Source organism: Protobothrops mucrosquamatus, unplaced genomic scaffold, assembly GCF_001527695.2.
Source record: "Protobothrops mucrosquamatus isolate PMUCROS unplaced genomic scaffold, P.Mucros_1.0 scaffold633, whole genome shotgun sequence".
NCBI lineage: Eukaryota > Metazoa > Chordata > Lepidosauria > Squamata > Viperidae > Protobothrops > Protobothrops mucrosquamatus.
This window is the reverse complement of record NW_015386925.1, coordinates 60,692-86,110: the sequence shown is the minus strand read 5'-3', so window position 1 is coordinate 86,110 and position 25,419 is coordinate 60,692. Positions and strand designations below refer to the sequence as shown.

Sequence of the window (25,419 nt, the reverse complement as noted above, 5' to 3'; positions counted from 1 at the left end):
TTATAATGGGATTGGTTGTGATCTTTAGACAGGGTTTTTGATATTTTCCAGTTGGAACAACTGGCAAATCAAGCTTTGAAGAAGAACACAGTGGAAAGGCAATGTTTCATGGAAGGCCAAGAAGTTCTTTTGAACTTCTAATTATCAGGTACAAAGCTGGGTAAACAGCTGCTTTTTACGGTATGTAATTTATCAGGAAGTAGAATCAGTTGCTGAGACAAATAACATCCAGAATAAGGAGTATGGTGAGGCTGGGTAACATGTTATAATGTCATATCCTATTTTAATGGAAAATTATATCATTTTGAATTATGGGTCAGCTAGTGAAGCCCTCTGCACAGGATGAGGGCAGGAAGGATGGAGTGAAATATCCAGCTTGGCCTATTAAACTCAGACTATGTTGTGGGAATGTAGGCAATACCAAGTGATACAGAAGGACAACTAACATGACCAGTTCACGTTATTATTTAATAAAACTGGGTATCTTTTCAAAGCTCATACATACTTAGTTCAATCTATCCTCCCATACACATTCAGTCCTCTCCAACAGAGAGGATCATTTAAGAGCTTCTTTCTTAATTCAACAGTCCAGTGCTCATAAGCATCATCTCTTTAATATGAACACACTAAGATGCTGTTCATCTTATTCTACCTGATCATTAACCTATTGTCCCTGCTAGGGTTGGTATCCGTTCCTAACCATTATGGCACCAAAATGCTGAATTGTGTGACAAATTCTGTCACTTTGTACTTGCATCATGCATTGGAGCATGCAGGCTGTGGTGTCACAACCACATTTTATCACATGCTACCCTGCCCCCATGCCTGGTACCTAGGAGACATAATGTGTATCTCAAGTGTGGATGTGGATTTTAGATCACTAACACATTTTCTTGCAAGCAATTGCAGAAGCATGCAGGGGAGGGGGGCAGCTACAACTCTTTCTAGTTCCTAATGATAAATTGTATCTGTTAAGTCTTGCATAATGAGTTAGATACCTCTCCCAAACATATGCTCGATACTATACCATGCTATAGTATCATAAGGCAGTAGTCCCCAACCTTTTTGGCACCACGGACTGTTTTTTTTGGGGGGGGGGGATGGTTTTGGTTTCGCTCACCGTTCAACTCCAGCTGTGTGACCTGGTTCCTAACAGGACATAGACCGGTACTGGTCCATGGCCCAAGGGTTGGGGATCCCTGTCATAAGGGACCTGCAATAGCTAATACAAGCAAAAAATCTGCCTTGTCAGGAGGCAAAGATAGCTTACAAAGATGGAAGGAGATGTGATGTCCTAGCTTTAATTTATCAGATTTCTAGGGGAAAAAATAGCACAATTGCACTGCCTTTTGGCTGCTCTCTCTCACAGCGTAGCACAAGTGAAGTTTCTGTATTTCATGCTTATTATTTTCTGGGTTGTGTGAAAACTGTTGATTTTATTTCCTTACAGTTGTGGGGTGGGGGTCTGATATCGGTAGGGGTATTTTTCTGTGCACTGTTAATATAACATCTCTGGATTAAGAGAAAATCTGTAAATTCTTTAATAAAAATGGATCACTGGAAGCAACAGATTCCTATGTATAATAATGGCATAAGAGAGAAGCTGGGGAAAACTGCTGTATTCGTCAAGATGGAAAACTATATCTACACTCTGCATCAGAAATGCAGTTCTAAATTAAGAATCCCACTTTTCTTTTACAATATCTTGTGCTCCTGGTCCTGATATCCTTAAATGTACATCCAAGCTTCTAAAGATGGCACACCATCTTTAGGAAAACAACAGCACTCTCATTTCTTTATGTGAACTAGAATTTTCTGGAAATGCTCAGTTGAGTTTCTTTCCAAGAACATCTTTGCCATGTAATCACATTCTGTGCTCTCTTACAATACGATTTCCAGGCAGTTGGTCTTCCTCTTTTAATATTTTTTCTTGAAATCTACCACATATCTGCACATTGCTATTATTTATAGACTGTAAAGCACTGGATTATGACAACACACTTTCCACACGCTAATGGTAGAATGAAGCATCTCAAACTATATGGCTTAACGCAAGGGAAACACAATCTCAGTCCTACAGGTACAGTGTGTGTGTGTGTGTGTGTGTGTCTTCTTTTTTCTCAGTCAAAGCTGCTATTCAAGTTCATATTCAGTGGTTCTTTCGGATTATATTTCAAATATTTCAGAATGCCAGAAGTTGCAATTTCAAGTCTTCTGTGGCTTGTGATACCATCCAATTACAGACACTCCATCCCGGCCTCGTCACATGTCTCCTTAGGTAACAAGGATGAGTCAGAAGAAATTGTGTAGTAATTAAATATTTATTTATCATTTTCACCTTTAATTCTTTCGAAACGCTTTCTCCCCCCCCCCACACCAAAAAAAATACATGGATAGAATCAAAAAGACATCTTGTTTATATAGTCTTAAAAGTTTATGAAGGATAAAGTTTTTCTCTTTTCTGAAATATGCCAATATGGGCTTCATCATCTAATCACATTGAGTTGTGGTTTGGACATGTATCAGAATATTTGGAAAGCAGATTTAATGTGCCTTAGTTTTAGTTTTAACTTAGTTTTAGTTACTCCCTATATACATCAGTTCTGCCATCATACTAGAAAATACCCATGTGTTTTCAAAAAACATATGTGTTTTCAAACAAGCACCTCAAAACAACTGAGGGGCTTACATGCTGAAGTTGTTTATGCCCACTCTTGCCTCTTGGGGACTTAAGTGGGGATTGGCTGTAATGACCTGGCTGTAATGATCCAGACAAGTAATGAGAATACTGGGGGAATAACCAACCCACATCTCTTGCACGGAAGATTATCATGGGTTATTCATCTGCAGATGCAGTAAGTGGGTAGGCGGAATGAGCAACGCAGCATTGGCCTGTAACAAACAGAAGCAAAGAGATTAAGGCTCCCTTGTATCCAGCTCAATTTCAAAATGCTTAAAAGTACCCCACCTCAAGGTACATAAGTTTTATTAAGAATTAGCACTGGTTCCCAAGATCTATAGATTAGATTAAATGAAATCTGTTCATAATGATTCCAGAGTCTACGGTTATCTCTCTCTTTTCTTTTCTTTTTTACTAAAAGCATAAGAGTTTGTATGAAATAAACCAAAAATAGACTTAGTTCAGTATTCTGTTTTCTGCTAGCTGTCTGTGGGAATACTCACAAGAAAGCTAATGAGGGCAACCATCTTCTTTTTCTAAATCCACTCTCTTAAAATTGTATTTAGCAACATACTATCTCGAAACATGGTTCAAAATAGCTCAAGCCCTCTGATAGATTGTTTCCCGTGAGTTAGAAAACTAGCCAATAGTCATCTTGATATTGTGTGGCAGCAAATTCATTACACTGACCAAACAATTTCATCAAGAAATAGCTGGCCGCCTGATCTTCCTCCAGTCTGCACCACTGACTTGCTGATATTGAGATAAGAGGAACAGGATGGGCCCCAGCCTAAGACTTTGCTTTGTACTGCTTTGTGTCTTAACAGTTGCTCCAATTTTATCTCCTTGCTATATACTCAATTATAACTCTCATGCATTCAACCATGGGTTTAAATGCATTCCCCTGAGACACTAAATGAAACAGTCTGGTGAAGAAACACAAATCTACTTCTATCTTAATCCATATTGCATTAATTATTCACTGAAAGTCTTATGCTTACTAAATTTCACACTTATCACCATATAGCTGAAAAATCCCTTAACAGCTGGGGAACATAATGGAAGCAAGATCTGTAGATGTCAGTAAAGTATCTTTCAGGATAATGAGCAAATACAGAGTCTTGCAAACTGCAAAAGAAAGTTCCTACCCTCATTCATTAGTGAATTCCTTAAGGCAGAGTATCAAAACATTTTGAAAATTCCTTCCAGGTTTTTTACAATCTGGATTAGTTGCAGTTTATGAGGAAAACTGTTAATAGACTCTCCTATCTTACAGTAGCTTATACCTAATACAGTAAGCCTTCCCCTACTGTCTCAGCCTCCCCAATGCCTCTCACATTAGCTACAATTTAGGGTCTGGAAAACAAACAAAATGTAGTACTTGGATTAAAGAGTGGTGCATAATGGGAAGGAGATGGTAAGATAACATACTGTGTATTATAACTGACTTAATATGTTAAGCAAGTAAAGTTAACATCATTGAATCCAAGAAAATAAAATGTGAAGGACAACTGCTGAGATCTATGTGGACTTGCAACTATACAAACTAGGACAAAACTAGGACAGAAGCCTTCCATCCTCTTCTACAATTTTTATTTTATACTGATTTGAATCTGATTTATTTCTAAGCATTTTCAGAAATTTTAAAAATGCTGTCAAGAAGGTTTTGCTGCTGATGTAGCTTGTATATTTTCAAAATATTGCTACGTTTTTAAAAATGTTTTGTCTGAAAATTATCCTGGAGAGTTTTATGGCAGGGAAAATGGCAAACATTACCAAATAAACATAGATCAATGTGACTTAAATTCAGTGTGAGAAAGTTTTTGCAAACAAGATGCTGGATAGGTCCTGCAGGGATTTCCTGGCCTAGTTACAGGTACATAACTGGCCTGGAATATAATAAAGCAGGCCATATGTAAGCACCTTGAAAACAATGCTAGGGCTGCCAGGCGTCTGCATGGCTTTATCATAAATAAGTATTCAGAGAGAAATCTGTTCTCCTTCTTTAACAACATAACTATACCAGTGGAGAAGGGGATTTAACTCACCTACATTTCAACAAAGCTTTTGACAAGATTCCATACAGCATTCTGACTGACAAATTGTTAAAAGTGATGTATGTAAAAATGGAGCAGTCTAACTATGAAGGTTGCAGGTTCCACATCTCTACAAAATTTTAAATAGACACTAGATGGACAACTGATGAAAAGGGTTAAATTAGTTTTCCTGCATTTTGTAGAGGATTGAATTACATGATCCCTTACTCCTCCACAATTTTATGATTCTATGTTTCTATCCATTTACTTACTGGGGATTGTAAATATTGCTGTAGCAGCATCTGAAGTTCTTCATTCTGCTGAGTCAGCCCATCAGTCTCTGCAATCAGCTTTGCCCTCAGAGTCAGAAAATGGCTGGACAGATGGAAAAGAGAAAGGGGTCCTTCAACACAGTATGGACAATAGTGTTGTTGACTGCAGGCTTTCAAATGGTCAACATTTGAACCACATGGATATACCACACCCCTTCCTCAGTCCTCAAGTAATTTTAGGAGTTCCTCAGAGTAGATATGACCAAACACTGCTAGTGAAGCACTGTGCCAAAATGGGAGCCTCGGGTGTTAAGAAAGATTAAGGCTTTTATATATCTTTTTTTTTTAAAAAAAGTCTATTTTTTCCCTTTGGGGGAGATGGGAAGGGTGAGAAACTCAAGGGTACCTTGAATCATGTTTTTCCAACCCTCCTCACACATTGGACAATTTTATTTTGCCCTATTACTCCAATACTATTGGAACATTAGCAGTCAAACTCAATAGCCTAGAGGTGGGGAATGCAGGATGAGGACAGTTATGTGTCCTCAATAAAAAAAAAAAATAAAGCTTTTCACTATCATAGAAAAATGAACCCATTAAAACTGGGCAACAGAAGATCAACTTCCTGATAAACTGACCAAGTAAAGAGGAGAAAGTCAGTATTTTCTGTTCATATGTCTACAAACTTGCATTTAAAAAACCAATGACAAGACTGGGATTGAACTAGGATTTGGTTAAAGTTCATTGAAACTGAAGAAATAAGTCTTCTGCTATCTCACCACAAGAGACTACTCTCACCACAAGCCTCTAGGACAAGTAACACATTAGCAAACTTTGGCAAGATTGCTTAAGTCAAATGTGTCTAGTCTACTCCTTGTATGTGCAGAGGTTGCCCTACTATCACTAAGGGCATGGATGTGCAGATTCCATCACTTACTAGTATTTTTGTAAGCCAACAATCAAAGCATCCCAAAGCTTCAGTTTTCCATCTGGGATAACATGAGCCAATGCATCCCAATATTCAGAATCTTTAGAGTTGTCCCGCTCTTCATGTACTTTCTTTATCTGTGGCCATTGGTCCCTAGAGGTGAAGGAAAGAGTCACTGGCTGGAATAATTTGATCTGACATAAGCAACTTCCTACTGTATTGGTCCTAAACTCTTATCACAACCTAAGAGAAGGCTTTAACTTAATTCTTCTGTGCTGTTCTCACCAACTCAGACATTAGCATGACTAGGGGCTGAATCACAATGCTAGAATAGAAATCTCACAGTGAGCTGTTATTTTGACACATTGTGCAGATGGTGGCTTCTCAATGTCCAAATCTTGATGAAAACCTCATCAAATATAGCAATGATGGAATCCCCTCCAATCCAGACGGTTAAATGCATGGGGTATTTAATAGTTTACTTCCCCCTTGCTCCCAACCTTCTCTAATTTTTATATACTTCTAGGCAGCTTATGACAGCACAAACACAAAAATATAAAACAAAACACTAGGAAATTATTAAACATTACTACAGAAATTTAAGACAATAAAATCTTCATTAGCTTTCAAAAGAAATGTTCACCAGTCAACAATAGAGCTACATATTCCAATCCTGTTAACTGATCAGCTTTGGTTTTTTCCTCTGTTGAATCATTTGTGCATCTGGGTAGAAACATAGAATAGCATAGATGAGATTTTCTTTCTCTATTTTCAAAACAATATTTCTATCCATTTGAGGCAGTACTATTTGTACTGAGCATCAGTTGCTCTCCCCAGTCCTAACTGGAGATGCCAGAGACTGAACTTGAGATTTTATGTGTGAAAATATACTTCTCCACAAAAATCTTTCTGCTTTTATACTTAGCCAAAAACGCCCTGGCAATATTTTTCTGCTAAATCTCCATTATAATCACAAGATAAGTAAAATGTGTAATGTTTCACCATCTCATTATGTTACAGGTGAATCAAGAGACCACTAGTGGGTGAGATTAAAGTAATATTTATGGCCATTTCAGGTAGATCAGGGAAAGCCCCTTCCCCTCCAGTCAGCCTTATCTGTGGTCGTTTTGCTGTTGTCCCTTAAAAGGCTAGGAACAGCAATGATCTGCTGGTGGCCTTTTATGCAACAGCCCTAGACTGTTCAGCTGGCAATACAATAATTAACAGAAATAAGTAGTATTGACTACATAAAGAAAGCAAAAGTAAGGAGACAAAAACCTAAATAAAAGCGCTGCTTCTGACTGAGCTTCCTTTATGCCTTGGAAGTGTTTGTTTTTCAATCCAACTCAGTTTAATGACTGAATGGAGTATAGGAGGGACACTGGAAGAAGCCTAAAGATGATGGACAGTCCTGCAGTTGGTGATGTGCTAAAGAATAAGGTCATGGCTACGGCAGCACCACTAATTAACACTTTGGAACATATGCAGAAGGAACAGAAAAAAGGATGTACAGTTACAACAGTAATTTTGTACAGGCAGTTTTGTGTCAACTCAAGCAAGGATGGTTGGACAGTACTTCAGTTCACTTAACACTTAATAGGGGAAAGACCCTATACTAAATAATAATAATAATAATAATAATAATAATAATAATAATAATAATAATAATAATAATAATAATAATAATAATAATAATAATAATAATAGTAATAGTAATAGTAATAGTAATAGTAATAGTAATAATAATATCCTATACTATATTATTATCCTATACTATATCCAATCAGTTTAACATCAATACCTGGGAAGATCCTAGAAAAGATATTTAAATTAAATATTTATTTAATTCTCCTGGAATTAAGCAGAAATTTCCTGACAGTGAGGACAATCAACCAGTGGAACAGCTTACCCCCAGAAATCATAGGTACTCCATCACTGGAGATTTTTAAGAAGAGACTAGACAATCACCTGTCTGAGAAGGTATAGGTTCTCCTGCTTGAGCAGGGGGCTGGACTAGAAGACTCCCAAGGTCCCTTCCAGCTCTATTCTATTCTATTCTATTCTATTCTATTCTATTCTACTCTACTCTACTCTACTCTACTCTACTCTACTCTACTCTACTCTACTCTACTCTACTTATTTGAACTTGCACCTATTCCTGGCTGCTCGTGAGCATCATATGCACTACTACCAGGGCCAAGCCAACTTTCTGTTTTAATCCATTCTTCACCTTTTGGGCAAATCCAACACCTTTACCAGCCCCATTTTTCAATCCAGACCTACTTTGGTATCTGGAATTCCTGCACAAATGCCTTGAGAGCCTTCAAAATGTCATCAGGATGCATATAAAGTGCAGAAAGGGGCACTGTTGTAATTATGGAGCTTTTATCCTCCTCTTGTGGTTCTGCAGAAACCTCCTCCTCCTCTTCTCCTATACTCTCTGCATCTTGAGATACTTCTTTGACGACTGTTTCCGCCACTACAGTTTCCAAGTCCTAAAAGAAAATGACGCATTCTGGGAGAATAATAGCCATACTGTATATCCTAATGAAATACAAAGAACATTCAACAGTTTGAGAGAGATGAGATATATGTGTAAGGGAGAGTATTAAAGAAAAACAAAGATAAATAAGACATGAAAGAAAAGGCCAACATTTTGTGAAAAGCAACCATAACCCAACATTTGCTGGTATTGGTTAAAAGCACAATCCATGACTGCAACTAAAAAATCCTAAGACAGAATGATTATTTTCGCCAATTCATGTTTCTCAGCCTCCACTGGGCAGAGATGGAGGGACTTTCAACTTCAATGACATCGCATAGAGAAAGTCCATGGGAGGTGGGAGTAGACAATTAAGCCAGAACAGAACTAAGACTAGTGTGATGAAGGAAGTTTTGATGGTTGGATCACTGTACAGATAAACCTCTACATGCATCAGATTGAAAATCATGATGTTCATTAGTTGAAGCCCCCATCTCTATTACCTGTGAACCAGCCATCTTCTGAGCTTTGAACTTCATGAAAAACTCCAGCATTCGATACACGTCATTTTCACTGTCAATTGATAGGGCCTATAAGAAAATATAAACACCTAAATGGGTGCTAAGAGATCAGCTAGGTAGGTGGCATAAGGAGTCCAGTTAGAACTCAAAACTAAATTTAAAAACAAAGGTTGAGACCTTACACTCCTGGCAGACTGTACAAATCTCTACCTTGGGGTAAATAGGAATAACTGGGAAAAAATCAGTTACTGGGGTAGCATAGAGAGGCCCCAATCCCAAGTACATGCTTTCCCAATTACCTCTGCAAGAGAATTAAGGAACTTACGGTGAAGATGGAGTCCAGCTTCATGAGAGTGCGATCGGGCCTCTCTAGAGGTTGCAGGAGACCCCGAAGCTTGCTCTCAATCAAAAAGCCCTGGCAAAGGAAGCAGATACAGAAGACAAGAGGGGAAACATCAATTGTTGGTCTGACTAATTCCTAGAGCTGAACTTGGGATATGACTTTAAGAGGATATTGTGACATAGTAAGGCCCCAGCCTCAGAAAGCAGACATCTGTAGCAAGTGACGAACCCCATGTTTCCTCATTTTCTCAGCTCACCGACTCATCACATAGGAGCTCCAGAATGTGCTTGACGGTCTTTCTTGAAATAGACCAAAGTTTCTTTGATTCTGGTTCAGCTCCCACACCCTCTCTACACTCCTCTTCTGGGACCGCTTCATTCTCTTCTGATGGTCTGCCCTCGGATGGGGAAGAAAGCTGCTGAGGTGATTGACTTGCTAGAGAAAAAAACAGAACCTGGGGTAGCAGCATAACACAGAACTTTCCTAAATACATAAAACAATTAAACCAGCTATTCTTTATCCATTGATTTTTTTTAAAAAAAATCAGAAGTCTAACATATGCCATTTTAACAAGTCAACATATAGCATCCCTCATACAAGATGGGTGGGCCAGCAACAGAGTGCCTACATCTCTATAATTCCATACCACCAGACAAATTCCACATTTATTACTAGGCACATGAGCCTAAGAAATTTTCAGTCATAACTGATATTAAAAACAGCATTTCACTTTACAATGTCACAAGTATTCATAAATTTGCAGGTACTAACTGACAAAACCAAAAATAAGATGTTTGAGGAGGGGTGATGCTACATGATTAGAAATATGAGCAATGTATGGCTGTGAAAGTTGGACCATACGAAAGGCTGAGCGCCAAAGAATAGAGGCCTTTGAACTATGTTGCTGGAGAAGACTCCTGTGAGTCCCTTGGACTGCAAGGCGTTCAAACCGGTCAGTCCTAGAAGAGATCAACTCCGACTGTTCCTTAGAAGGCCAGATCCTGAAGTTGAAACTCAAATACTTTGGCCACCTAATGAGAAGGAAGGACTCACTGGAGAAGAGCCTAATGCTGGGAAAGATTGAGGGCAATAGAAGAAGGGGACGACAGAGAATGAGGTGGCTGGATGGAGTCACTGAAGCAGTAGGCGTGAGCTCCAGAAGATGGTAGAGGATAGGAAGACCTGGAGGAACATTGTCCATGGGGGTTGCGATGGGTCGGACACGACTTCGCAACTAACAACAACAAACTCTTCTAATAATTTAGAAAAGGGCTGTAAAAACTGATCCCCAAAGTTGCATGCGGCCCCCAAAACATGATGCAGCTTCCATAAATTCCTTCAAAAGTTGCCATCATCTTGCCATTTTTTTATATGGCCAGTTTCCAGAAATTACAGAGAAGTTAATATTGAGTTACCAATATATAGCTTTCTGCACTGAAAGCAAAAAGGTGCTTCAGAACTGTAGCATGAACATGGCACTTCTCTGAAACCCTTTAAAGCAGCTGTACCTTTTTCTATATTCATCTAGCCGCTGTTAAAAGCTGCCACATGATCCTTGGAAAAGATACAATTAATCTTTTGGTTTAAGGGGCTGTAAAAATGTGTCCATCTGTTTTAGTGAAAGTAAAGTATGTAAAACTGGTGTCTTCAGGTATGACTGCATAATCTGCATTATGTACAGTATATGTCACAAATTAATCTTCCTAGGAGTGAAATTTGTAGCATTGCAATAGCAGAATTTGTCAATTTCCGAGGAAAAAAACAAATTCTCATCCTTCATTTCTAAGGAACCTATGCAATTGTCTTCATTTTTGTCCGTCCCCCCCCTTTCATGGCTTTCATGTCCCATCATCTTCTTACTTGCTAAATAAATCCCATTTTTATAATGGGAAACAGAATCATTTATACAGGCATTAGCAATGTGGCGCAACTTGTCTCAAATTGCATCAATCATGCTGCCTTTATGCAGAATTGGAACTTTGCTTACTGTCAGGTGTGATCACCTCACGGGCCAGCTCATTGGCTGATTTTATCTTCTTAGTATGCATGATAGGTCCCACATTGTGCAGGAACCAGCCATCAGGTTCAGTCCAGGGCAACCCCAACTGCTGAGCATGGATGACATGGTCAGCATCAAAGGCTTTGCGAATCAGCACCTTGGCCTCTTCTTCATTCATCAGCCACACATCCAGGAAATGTTCAGCATCCACAATGGCAAAATGTCTGAGATAAGAAAAGAGATGCATGACTCAACAAACTTGAATCTATACTCAGATTTTGATTGGCACCAATACACAATGGTTTGGCTACAGATCAATAATGAAATAATTAGAAGTCCCAAGATTCAGATCCTAATAAAGATGATGATGTCATCCATTCAGTCATGTCCAATTCTTGGTGATTCTATGGGCCAGGTCTCTCTACGCCTTGCACTGCTTCTTTTTGTTGTTCTATGCTGTGGCTGGTGTCAGAATTGATAGTGCAAATCCTAATATATGGAGCTAAGTTGCTCTGATCATACAGTGTAACATGCTAAATTCTACAGCCAGGTTAATAAAGCATAATGGCAGGGGCCACCTAAAATGCTATACCCAAATAAACCACATGTAAGACTTAATATAATGGTGTGGTTCAGACAATATGCTGAGCAAATGGCAGCAAGCTGATGTAGGCCAATATACTTGAACTGCTCTCATTGCTAAGCTTTATTCTACCTCAGCAAGAAGACCAACAACTGCCCTCACTTGCCTAATGTAGAGCAACGTAAGGAAACAACTGTAGGTTTTCCTGGCATCGCATGCCAACAAAAAAAGAATTAATTGCTTTCCCAACAGGAAGAGGCAGGTTTTGACTGATGATTGCTCTACCTGCTTCAAGGATCAGTCACTGTTTACTAGACAGAATGCCACAGTGACTGATCCAGTGACGATAATGAAGGAAGACCTCTGAATGAATGTCAGAAAAGCTACAAGAAAAGTAGTGAAAAGAAGCAGCTCTCACACATGAATTTTTAAACACACACCTTGCAGTTTTGAATGTAAGAGACATGGCTGAGAGAGCACATCTCCCGCCTCCATCCATGGGTGATTGTAGGCATTGTGATTTGAAAGTTGGTTCTCTGAAAACTAAGGGACCAGTTTCTTCTGTTACACTAGCTAAAATAACTGAAAAACAATGTACTGTGATCAGAGATGGATATGCTTGGACTACCTTAAAGTGGCCAAGAGGAACTAGACAAATTCCACTCTAACTCTATCATTACAAAGATTGAGGAAGAGGAACATGTCAGCAAAAGAAGAGAAATACTACTCTAATACATGGACTTCTTTGTCCAAGGCCAGCAGTAAAGGTTGCAAATGGTGTTCACATGACCGCAAGGATGCTACGACAGCCAGAACTTTCAAAGACTAGTCTTAAGGACCACTCATTCAGTACTGTCATACATTCAGTCATTGAACGAATAGTTGTAATGCTAGAATCATCTGTATGACTTTAAATTGCCTGCATGGTGGGGGCTGGTGATGAGATGAAAGCAACACTGTGAGATTATGTCTTTTAATGGTTAGTAAAATTTTGTGTTGCAGTTAACAAGTCATGAAGAAGAGTCATGTATAAAAAGAAGCTTGTGTGGTTTGTGCTTCAGTATGTTGTATTATATGTATGTAAGTATGTATGCACACAATCTAGATTTATAGTGTAAACAGAAAGAAAAATTCATCTTTCACTTTCCCAACATGGGTTTACAGGACTCTTGGTGTAAAGAACACAATTCTTCATCTGTTCTGAGGGCAACATAACTGAGTGCAGAATTCTAGGCCAAGCGACAAAGTGTCTCAAATTGCTTTCATCTGCCTCATGTCCCAGTGTGCGCTCCCCACCTCATTGTTCTTTGCAAGTCCTTGTACTGCTCCACAATCCGCTTATAGTCAGCTGTCAGTGTCAGATTCTCCTCACGATACTGCTTGATCTGCTTGGCTAATTTCAGGCGCAGGTTATTGAGCACATCATGCTGTCTAAGAAGCAAAGAGACAGACACATTTATAACATGAGCCAACCGAAATTACACCCACAAAACTCAGAGACAAAGAAATATTCCATCACTTTGTGGCAATAAGAGTTATTATTTAATGGATTTCATTGTTCAGAGATCATGGATTTTAGACACTACAATTTTACATCACCCTTTGAGAAGCTGAAAAGCTTCTGAGGATATGCATACGGGTAGACCTCGACTTACAACCACAACTGAGCCCAAGATTTATGTTGCTAAACAAAACATGTGTTAAGTAAATTTTGCCTCATATTACGACCTTTCTTGCCACAGTTGTTAAGTGAATCACTGCAGTTGTTAAGTCAGTAACATGATTGTTAAGTAAATCTGGCTTTCTGACTGACTTTGCTTATCAGAAGGTCACAAAAGGGGATCGCATAACTCTGGGACATTGCAACCGTCATAAATATGAATCAGTTGCCAAGCATCCAAATTTTATTCATGTGACCATGAGGCTGCTGTAGTGGTCGTAAGTGTGAAAAATGATCATAAGTCACTTTTTTCATTTCCACTGTAACTTTGAACGGTCGCTAAATGAACTGTTGCAAGTCAAGGACTACCTATACTTGGGGTGCATTCCAGCATAAAATTTAGAATACAGGTAATCCTTGCTTAATGACCAGTCACTTAACAACTGTTTGAAGCTACAATGGGATCCCCCCCAAAAGATACTTATAATTGAATTTCAAAGTTACCCTTCCTCTGCAGTCATGTGTTCACATTTGGGTGCTTAGCAAACGGCTCACATTTACAGATGTTTGCAGAGTTCCACAGTCAGATGACCACACTTTTCAATATTTTTTGCTGGTTTCTGACATTTACTTCCTGTTTCTGACAAAAAAATACCCATAAAACAGATTCGCTTAATGACAGCTGCTTAATTCAATGACAGCGGCATTTGCTTAATAACAGCCACAAAACACGGTTATAAAATTGGGTGTGGTTACATGATGATCCATCCAACAACCACAACAACTACGACTGTAATTCCAAGCTCAATTACAGTCACAAGCTGAGGACTACCTGTATTTGCTTTTCCTTTCCAGGCCAAGGAAAAATAGTGATTGCAGAAGTGTCAGGGGTAAAATATCAGGGCCATACGTTAAGTTCCAATTAAGCTGATTTGTTGCTCATGCCCATGCACAGAAATCTAGTCAACCAACAGCACTATTTTGGCACTAGATAAAAGGTTAATCATGAATGGAATATATATCACAATCCTGGCACAGCTCAGAGGGTTGGACTTCGTCTGCTTGTGGCAACATAGAGACTCTTCTAGGCTGATTACTCTTTTGACTCAACTCCTGGGCTCTGCTACTCTTTCTCCTACAAAGAGGAAGCAATAAAAATATGAAGCAAGGAAGCTGTTCTGCTACTCACCTATTGAGCTTCCGCTTCTGTTGGGATTTGATTATGGTGTTCTCATCATCCCTCTTCTTCAGCACTTGGAAATTATATTCCAGCTTCTCTTGGTTTAGTTGGTAGATGGCTTTCATTTGCTGGAGTTGCTGCTCCAGGATCTGGTACCACAAACAAAAATATTACACTAAGTCAACTTTGTAATAGCAGAGCTGTACTAGTTTAGGGCAGCAAAAATCAGGAGTGTGATAGCACTTTTTCTGACTAACAAATTTTATTAAAAAGCCTGCATGCCTTTGGTAAAACTTGTTAGTCAGAAAAAGATGCTACTAAACTTATTTTTTTTACATTGAGTGACAAGCCAGGATTATGATATAAATTCCATTCATGATTTTGCTACATATGGATCAGGCTGAGTAGCAATAATGCTATCCCTTTAGTATTTTCATCACTTGTCAACAACATTGCCTGTTGCATACTTTAGAGTGCCAAGGTGGAGCTTTTCAAGCAAACACACTGACTAAAATTTTTAGTACCCTCATCTAAAAACAGATAACTAGCTTGGGAATCTGGAAAGGAAATAAAAAAGCAGAGCTATTGGGAAGAATCCAGAGATGAAAGTTCTCTTACTGAAGACAAAACACTGTATGAAGTTGAATAGTTTCATCATTGCAGCAGAAGAAATATTAAATAGCACAATTCAAACATCATGATCCTGATCTTGAGCTGGGGAAGTTGGAAGACTTTCAAATATAGGTATCTATATAACTTTTAGATATTTTAAAACTTTACTGAAATCTATATATATTAATGGTTGTGCTACGGTTATCCACTTCTAGTGAACCAGCCTGGCCAGCTTCTTGGTGTCCATCAGATGAAATAAGGAACATATACTGAGGAATCTGCCAATGGCAACCTCACCTTCCCACTGCTCTTTGGGGCAAATTGTCCTGCTTTACTCAGCTTCCCTCAAATGGGCATTGTAAATTGTTCTTGATTCACACCTGCACATCATGCTCCAATTTGATCTTTATAACATTGTACTCCTCAGCATCTTGCACCCGCAGTTGGTTCAGTTCCTGTTCATACTCCTCCACCTTCTTCAAGCGAGCCATCATAAAATCCAACTTTAAAAGGGGGAAAATATGTTAAGTATTAAAAATAACATAAGCTCCCTTATACTCCACTTAATTATATGCTATGAAGTCATGGTCAATTCTCAGTGATTTCATGGATTTTCTCCATGATGATCTGGTTGTAACCTTCAGCTCTTATAACATACCAACACCTTCCCCCCACAAAACCTGCCGTGCTACTTTATTGGGGGGGAGGGGCTGTTCTTGGGAGGGATATGAAAAGGAGGTCAGGAGTGTTGCCCAAAGTATATTTTCCCAGCAGGGTCACCCAAGGCATGAAGATAATTCCAGCTGCCCAGTTAAAGCAAATAGGCACTTGCATTAAGCAGCAGCAATACAGGAAGATGCCAGAGGCACACAATCATTTTAGTGACAATGGCAGAGGCCTCAATTCATACTACATGAGAGAAGACAATGGTAAACCACTCCTATATTTTTATCAAGGAAATCGCAATGATAGAAAATATAGTTATTGGTTCCAGTTGGGAACTTGTCCTTGGGAAATTCATGCTAGCTCTTTGCAATATCAGAATTCTTTTCTAAGTTCTCCACTTTACTTTGTTTGTTTGTTTGTTTGTTTAATATCCCAGCCATCTTGAGATTCAAGGCAACTCATGCTTAATGACTGGATGATGCACAGTTGATGTTCACTAGTTTAGTAATGAAATGTCTGCAAGAAAGCAACCAAGAGAGCACCAGGGACCCCACACTTCAACCCAGAAATACAAATATTCTCTTCTATCAGCTAATGACCTGCTCTAAAAACTTTCTAGATATTAGCATCATATTAGCATCAGCCTATTCCCACACTTCAGAAGATAAGGACAACATCTCCTTCCTTTTAATTTCATGGTATGTCAAAGATTTTCCAAGATTTTTTTTAAAAAAATACAGTGTAGTCAGAGGCAATAACATTTACGATCTATTCTTTTTTGGGGGAAAACACTTTTCCTACCACTGTGTGCATCTTCACACGTGCACCTTGCATCAAGTCTTCTATTTCCCATTATGAAAGACACAATGGCAGAGACAAACTAAGAAATATCAAGACAGCCTGTTATGTTCTAGATTTTAAAATATAAAGTCACCCTAAATTACACTCTGGAGATCACATCTAGGCTTCTTCTACCTATACTTATTTATTCACCCTCAAGTATCACCCATTAATCGAGCCATCAAAAATCTTGATATTGGCATGGACTTTTCCAGAAATATTTAATATTTAAGCTTTACAAAAGATTGTTATTCAAGTTTCCCTTGCAAGCATCTTCCCTTTTCCTCTTATATTCCATCTGTTGCCATATACCTTTCTTTTCCATCAGTTTTTCCACAAAGAATTCTTGGGTTATCACTGCTCCCTGGGATCCAACAGAACAAAAAACCCCAAATTACCTCTTGTCGGTTTAGAGTTTGCATGGCTTGCTCCCATTTCTTTTTGTTGCTTGCAAGAAGTTCACGACGCTCCAATTCAAAGGCTTTCTGGGGGAAAAAAATCTATGATTTAAACACCTCTTAGTCTACGAGCAAAGAAGTGAATAATCTCAAATAAGGGTAGGAAAATCTCTCTATAGAGCTAACATTTAATGATAAAAATGATGCCAATTCCCCACTGTAACTTGAAGTACAATTGGGTTATACAAATGGGCCTTTTCCAAGTGTTACTGCTGAGTAAGATCAAGTGAGTCTCAAGTGGCAATATTTTTAGAACAAAGAAGAGAGTCACTTGTTCAGATGCATACCTATACAAATTAAATCAATCAGTCAAGACTTCTTGTTCCTTCTAAACTTTTAATGGTTTTTTTAAAATAGTTCTCACTGTTAAAATGTTAAGCTCCTTCTACATTAACAGAATAACAGAGCTGGAAGGGACCTTGGAGGTTTTCTAGTCCAACTTGCTAGTCCTGCTCAGGCAGGAAACCCTAAACCATTTCAGACAAATGGTTGTCCAATCTTTTCTTAAAAACTTCCAGTGTTGGAGAATCCACAACTTCTGGAGGTAGGTCGTCCCACTGATTATTTGTTCTCACTGTCAGGAAATTTCCCCTTAATTCTAGGTTGGTTCTCTCCTTGATTGGTTTCCATCCATTCATTCTTGTTCTGCCTTCAGGTGCTTTGGAGAATAGGTTGACCCCCCAAAATTCATTAATTCATTTTGTGTTGTGTTCTTTTCCTACTGTGATCAGTTATTTACTGAATATTTGTAATTTTTATCTATTCCACTCATAGTAAATAGACATATTTGGCAAACAAATACAATAGTAAATTGATACAATGCAATACCTTGTAAGCATTTCTTTCTCCACTAAAGAAGACTTGTCCCCAAATTATTATATTAATGTTGATTATTTAGTTGTGAACTCAGAATAAAGACCGCTCATATGAATTCTTCCTGTTTTTGCCTTCTTATTACTCTATATGTCACAAATGGCATAATAATCATGTGCCCCACTCAGTGTTGCATATGTGAGATGGGCACCTATATAAATTTAATAAATAAAAATAAATAATAAAAATAAGGCCAAGCTTCTAGTCTTAAATCTCAATATTGACTACTCATTTTACAACAGAAAACAAGAATCTGATAAAAACAATTTTCTTTAGTAGTGTCTGCAAACTATGGAACTTACTCTTCAAAGTTATTAATTTGCTATCTAGTTTCCTTAACTTTTGAAACAGAATTGAATTCAATTTAGTTAAACATACAGAATTGATAAAACATTATTTCCTTAGTCTTTTATTATTTATTTTAATTTAATTTAATACTGTCAGTAGTTTATAGCATTCTTAATCTGTTTTAGATTAAGATTAACATATAACAGACTACTTATAAATTAATAAGAGACAAGATACATTTTATACACATTGTATTGTTTTTCATATAACTCTGTTTTCTTTCTCTTATCTGTTGTACATGCACAACAAATAAAAACCATCTTTTACTAAAAAAAATCATATACCTCTATATACAAAAGTTCTCGACGGTAGTTTTTAACAAGATTTCGGATCTGTTCTTCCATTCGCTCCAGCAGCAAATTAATGTCTTCATTCTGTTTCCTAAGATCTTTCACATACTGATCATCTTTACTCTTCAATTCCTAAAAAAGCAAAATCAATCAGGAAAGCAAAAAGAATTAATTTAATTCAGAAAAAGAATTAATTGTGGTATTGTTCCATGTTTATCTCTGCAAAACCGAAAGCTAGAGGATGTGTTCAGTAATACAATCAGTCAAGACTTAGCAGCTGAATTAGCACAGCATGTAAAGCTTGGTTAATTGTGGTCAGTTGTGTCTAACTTTTTTATAGCTTAGCTATTATATGATCCCAGTATGTTTGGTGAGTTTCATAGTTCAGTATGCTGTGCAAACTCAGTAAATAAACCAATTCAAGCTGATTGTACCAATCTAGTTAATCTGCCTTTACCCCCAATTTTTTGAGTGGAAATGCATATTTTTTAGGGCAGGAGACTACAGTACCATGGATGCTCTAAATGGAGAGGGCAAAGATGAAATGGATGTGATTTTTGATTATGCTTATCCTACACTGCAACACACCCTACTACGAAGAGACATCCTAACCCACACAGGCACACATTTATTCAATACGCATACACATCTTTCTTTCCTCATACAGTATAAACACACTCATGTATCTTCCCATTCTTCCACACACACATTTTCTTCTTCTCCTCCCACTACTTCCCAATTCATTGATCAAAATCAGTGGGGTTTTTTACCATAGGCTTTTCTCCCCAACAACTGTGATCCCTTCTTTCCCAGAAACGTGGCTCAAAATCACGATGCTTATGGCAGGAAAAACAGTTATCATACTTTAAAGATAATATTCTGTAGTTTGCCAAACAGCCAAACATTAGTAAACTACATGAAATCACACGGGGGTGGGGGAGAACACAAATATTTTCAGACATCACAATGTGGTGGCAGATTAAATACCCTCAGCATTTACGGAAACTTTAAAATTTATTATCAGAACTCAGCAGCAAGTTTGAAAGTGGCTCTGGGGATCATAATCTCACCATTGGGAGCCATATGTAGCTTGTTGGTCATGGATTGTGCATCATTCTTTTAAGCATCAAATAAGGTGCTGTTAGTCCTATTGCTGTTGAGGCTATTACTTTTCAAAATCTCATATTTCTTCCAAAGATCATAGGGCAGAAGAAATAGCTCCCATTCACATTGCTATGCTCACCACTTGCTATTTTTTTTTCCAGTAATAGTACCCAGCTGCGAAAAAGCCATTCCCAGAGAGGATCTTCTGGAATTTATAGTTTGTTGTGATAATAATCTATTTTACTTCCCAGGCTTTTCAACTTTTAAAAAATAGCAAATATATCATATAATAAAATATTTATTTTACCTCAGATATTCCCTGTGAATTATAGGAAAGTGGGTCATCTTATATTTTATGGAGAACATAAAGACCACAGTTGATTTTTTGTAAGGGGTGGAAAATGCACATATGCACACAAATGGGTGATTAACAAACAAAAATGTAATGGAGGGAAACATATTAGTTTCAGCTAGAATTAGTTACTCCCTTTTAAAAGGGGGAAATAAAGCTGGGAGGTATCTGAGAGTTTGCTTGTATTCTTCCTTTATTTATTTATTTATAATAAGACTTATATGCCGCCCTTCTCCCCCATGGGACTCAGGGCGGCTCACAGCATATTAAAAACAATACAAAACATTTCCCTATAAAAGCCAATTAAAAACCAAATATTTGTAGCTGTGTCTTGTTTAAAATCATTAAAAATTGTCCCTATTACAGTGATTACTTTGGGGAGATCTTTTGGGGAGATGAATACAGTAGATACTAGTGTTCTAGATATTAGGTATATTGATGCTATTTTAGGTTGACACTATATTGTTAATGTTTCCTTTGTGTATTGGAATTTTCCAGGTAAGATGTAAATGTTCAGGAGATGATTGCCTCCTAATTTTTCCCATCATATATATATATTCTATTATATAGATAATATACAGTATATGTTCCCATAATTGCATGATTTGACTAACTGCAAAGAGAGATGAGATTCTATTGCTCTTTTCGCACCTAGCCTGTGCATGATTTATGTTTGAATATTGCAAATCAGTAAAGAACTTTCCAAAAACAAAAGCTTCCTTTTGAATTCTTGCTAAGTTTGCCCAAATTACTGGTTTTACTTAGGTACAGACTGCTTTTCCATCACAGTTTAGTATATGTAATTAAATGTTCTTCTATGTGAGATCTTCTGAAATACTTACAAACTATTATAATTTTCTTCTTTAAAATTCCTTTCTCTAAATTCAATGTTCTTAGCATGGACCTTTCAGCATGTCCCTGAAGCCATATTTGCTGAGAGCAATTTGATGCGTGTACACTAAGCATGAATCCTACCTGTTGTAATTCACTAATGACCTTGTTCTTCTCTTCAATCAGCAATGCACAGTGCTGCTGCTGTAGATTAAGAGCCTCCCAGAGATCCTGGGGGATGGTCTTCTGCTTGGCCTTGGCCCACTTGGCGGTGATCTCATCAAACTTGTCCAAATTGGCCTTGGCTTCATTTTCCAGTTTCTCAAGCCTGAGAATAACAATATCTAGGAAGTTTATTCAAAACAAACAAGATGAAATTCATTTCTATGCTATATGAAGATTGAAAACTCATACATTTGTTGGGGACTGCTATGGATCATGAATGATCTGAAATGTTCCTTGGAACATTAGTTCTGTTACACCACCACCACCCCCAGTCTTTCTTTTTGGTGGAAAAGCCAAGCTTCAAATAAAAAAAAACTGTACAAAGCAGCCTTTTCTATTTGTACTCTTTGTCTGCTGGGCCTTGTAGTTCATTCAAGTTCAAGCTAATGCATTATAATGAAGTACAGATGCCATGTTTAATTTCTGCTCAAAAGTAAGGGGATCTGTGAGGGATAGTGGTGGGCATCACAATTGTCGAGGAATATTTATGTGCAAATTAAGACAAATACATCACCGACACATATATGGACAAAACACACAAATATACACATAGATAAGACAATCTGAAAACAATCAGTAATATGTATTGAACATCAGATGGCTTCTATAAGCCATAGCTATTAATAAAAAGTTTGCAATCTTCTTGAAGGTATCCTGCTGTGTATGCACAACACATTTTAAAAGATGCAGGGCTCTAGTTGTGCAGTTGCAGCTACTATCTTGACCTTTTTTCCCCCAGATGCCCCAATTCAAGGGGAAGGTGCTTTATTAAGACAACCCTAACTGTGCTAAGCTTGATTTCTATCCTTCTTTCACCTCCTAAACACTGCACAGTTCCAAGAGATGCTAATACGGAGGTCTTACCTTTGCCGAATCAGCTCTTCTTCCTCTGATCTCCTGTGTGCCTCCCGAGAATCAGCTGCCACCTGGATGTTTGTTACTAGCTGTGTGCCATCAAGCAACAGTTTGGCCAATCTCTGAAAGAAAACATGCCAGAATCAGATTTCACATACATACAATATACCTAATTCAGTTATAGAGTTAACCCATTTCAGGATTTGCAGAATATAATTAATATTTGAGGGGCTGCCTCTTCCAGATTGCATCTACCTGTCCCAGAAGGCAGGCAGGCAGGCAGGCAGGGACATATTCAGGTCCCATCTGCTAAGGAGTTTCATCTGACAGCACCATAGACGCAAACATTCACTGTCGTGACACCTGCCCTATGGAACATTTCCTCACCCAGGTTGAGAATGACCCCGATCGTACTGATTTTCTAGCAATCCTTAAAGCTTGATTTTGTCAGCAGGCCCGAAGCGGGGTCCCTGTAAAATGGCTACACTGTATGTAAGATCTTGAAGACATTCTCCTATGATTTTAGTTATATTTATATCTGTTTAATTAAAACAAAATTCAAACTTTTATAATAGCCTTTAAACACAAACTATTGAGACATCAAGTTTCTGTTTTATTTTGCCTTGTTGGATAGGCTATGTAGTGAATAACTTTCCTGCATAGACTGTCCAACAAGGCAAAATATGTCATACAATTTGATTCACACGGTGATTCCCTAATTCTCTACTAACCTGTCTACTGTCCTCTGTTTGCTTGTGACTCCTGCTCTGTTCCTCTTCTACAAATTTTTTTGCATCGGGATCTTCCCCGAGGGCTTCTCTAAAACGGAGAAAACAAACACAAATATCTATTTAACCTATACATGATTTATTACATGGGAAATAGGGGTACCAATAAAAAGCTAATCTGAAGCAGGTTCTTAATAAGTTTATTTTCACCATCCCACTCCCTAAAATTCTGATACTGAATGCATTCTAAAAGCCTTGTATAGAAGCATCTGTTAGTTATTCATAATCCACAATTTTTGTTCAGTTTGAATTGGAGCGACCTTTTAGACCAGGGGTAGTCAACCTTGGCTCTTTTATGACTCGTGGACTTCAATTCCCAGAATTCCTGAGCCAGCTAAGCTGGCTCAGGAATTCTGGGAATTGAAGTCCACGAGTCATAAAAGAGCCAAGGTTGACTACCCCTGTTTTAGACACAGGCAATGGAGTGGGCAATAGTGATGAGCCCCATTTAGTGGAAACCAAATAGATGAAGGTGGATTTGGTGGATGAATGGGGAACCATTGGGATGAAGACCCAATAGACGCTATTGAACAGAGACGGGTGAAGATTGACAGGGCTCAAGGGTTCACATAAGTTCGCGAGCATTTTATGACCGGTCACGGTTAACTCGTGGAGGAAACATTTATTATGGGGTTGCTGGACTGTGGATTTGCAATTACGAAAATCACTGGCAGATTTGCCTTTCGTGCTTCAATTCTTGCAAAGCGCTTTGGGGATTCGTTTTAGGACCCCCGAGGCGATGCATGTGCGTATATCCCCCCCCATCCCGCCCCCTCTATCAAACCGACCGTCGTTTCGCCTCCAGACGGGCGGCGATGCGAAGGCGGCGGGCGGCGATGCGCTCCAGGGGGTCTTCTGAGTTTAAATTGGCGGCCTTGGCACGCGGGACAGCGCCGCTACCAGCGTCCCGGCCGGCCCCGCCCGCCGCCTCCGCCTCCACGTCGACATCTGTCCCCGCTTCGCCTTCGGGTACAGCGGCGCTCATTTTGGCGGCGTTGATACTCCACCGGCCTCAGCAACCGCCTGTCTCCGGTACCATGGTAACAGCGTCCCTAGCAACCCAGACGTAAGGCCTGCCCCTTCTACGGAAGCCGATTGAATAGCTGCCTGCCTATTATTCCTATCGAAATGGAATAACAACGTCCCTGTTTCCTCTTGAATTCCTTCGCGGATCGCGGTAGTTAGGTTGAATCGTGTCAGTAATGGCGTGAGAATCCTCTAAATAACTAATGCAGAAGGGATCAGTGGAGGTGATAACACCAACGTGTTGTCATTTAGGATCACTCTAATGGTCACGTTTAATGTGATAAAAGCCTTCCTATTCAGCCAATGGTTAACAAAATATGGCTCTTTGAAGAAGAATCTAGGGATACCTGGAGATTTTGCTGATGGACTGGTGACACATTAAGGCCTTCTTGCTGTGATGGTTGTGTTGTCGATTTTCTACGTTTTAAATTTATGTTGTTAATGCAAGTCACTTGGATGCTTTGGAAATAGAATAGCGTATAAGTCAAGGTGATAAATGTGAATGGAAATAAATAGAATTTTCATTCAAGCCATGGACAAGGGACTTGAAAAAAATGAAAAACAACTGCAACAGAATTTGCTAGAGTAATGCTACCCATTAAAAAAACCTTCTTTGTGTCATTTGTTCCTATAATAAATATCAGCAACTCCTCACTCACTATGCTTTGATGAAGAAACAATATACAGTAGTTACATTATTTGTGATTCCTCATTATACTTATATATGAAAATAATGCTACTTTAATAGTACTATGAATTATTATAACAACCACCACAACTCCTTGATGGGTTCCATCAACTCTTGGGGGTCAATATTGACCACTTTGAAGAAACTTGGTATAGACTTTTATATAGCTAGGTCTACTTTTTTAAAAAAACATTTTTTTCCAGTTTCCAAGTCGCCAAGAGTTTGACACAATGATATCACTGGGAAGTTCTAGAAGGCTGCAAGCAACCTGAGATGACCACTTGTTCATGGGCCAGAGGTTGCCTAGTCCTAGTGTGAAAGCTAGTAAGCTTTCCTTCCCTTTTGCTCTCCTTATGATGTTATGTGTGATGTCATTCATAGTTAGAACAGGTTGCCAAGCATCTCTTCAGATATCAGATTGAAGCACTCAATTGTTTAGATAAGAGACTATTTTGTGGATCTATACTGAACTGAAGATTTCTCAGCAAGCTACAAACCAAAAGTCATCTGTGGTAATAGATTCATTTTCATCTTTATACTCCTTTTTCTGTTCTCCATGGCACAATATAATAATAACTGTCTCCATAGTTAATTCAATTATGGTAATATGCAGTACATTATCTGCCTGTAGGGAACAAGAAAGCTTCTCGCATCCTTCTCCAACTTGGTAAACCTCCAACTTGGTGTCTTTCACTTGTGTTGGAACTACAAGACTGGATTTGGGAGATGTAGGTTAAAAGATGAAAATACAACATTTTGACTGGTTTTTGTGAAGCATG

The 25,419-nt window shown here is 38.4% G+C and overlaps 1 protein-coding gene across 1 annotated transcript; it reads right to left on the bottom strand.

Annotated features, from left to right (window-relative positions):
- Nucleotides 1-2,326: 2,326 nt before the first annotated feature.
- Nucleotides 2,327-23,911, bottom strand: DRC1 (dynein regulatory complex subunit 1). Its single transcript, XM_015817744.1, has 17 exons — nt 23,715-23,911; nt 22,870-22,957; nt 22,148-22,260; nt 21,203-21,386; nt 18,766-18,903; nt 17,201-17,287; nt 15,677-15,799; nt 14,694-14,833; nt 13,141-13,275; nt 11,250-11,485; nt 9,519-9,697; nt 9,245-9,334; nt 8,902-8,988; nt 8,200-8,411; nt 5,926-6,069; nt 4,989-5,091; nt 2,327-2,892 (listed from the first exon to the last, which is right to left on the bottom strand). Exons 1-17 carry the CDS (start codon nt 23,909-23,911, stop codon nt 2,830-2,832), a joined length of 2,319 nt encoding a protein of 772 aa, XP_015673230.1. The 3' UTR covers nt 2,327-2,829.
- Between the last annotated feature and the right edge of the window lie 1,508 nt (nt 23,912-25,419).

What these genes read in the sequence shown, in the direction of transcription:
- DRC1 (XM_015817744.1), bottom strand. Translation starts at nt 23,911, where the DNA reads ATGAGCGCCGCTGTACCCGAAGGCGAAGCGGGGACAGATGTCGACGTG. An exon ending in CAGAAGCGGAAGCTCAATAG is followed by an intron (nt 13,276 to 14,693) that starts GTGAGTAGCAGA and finishes TTTGCTTCTTAG; the next exon opens with ACAGCATGATGTGCTCAATA. An exon ending in AGCTCCTATGTGATGAGTCG is followed by an intron (nt 9,335 to 9,518) that starts GTGAGCTGAGAA and finishes TTCCTTTGCCAG; the next exon opens with GGCTTTTTGATTGAGAGCAA.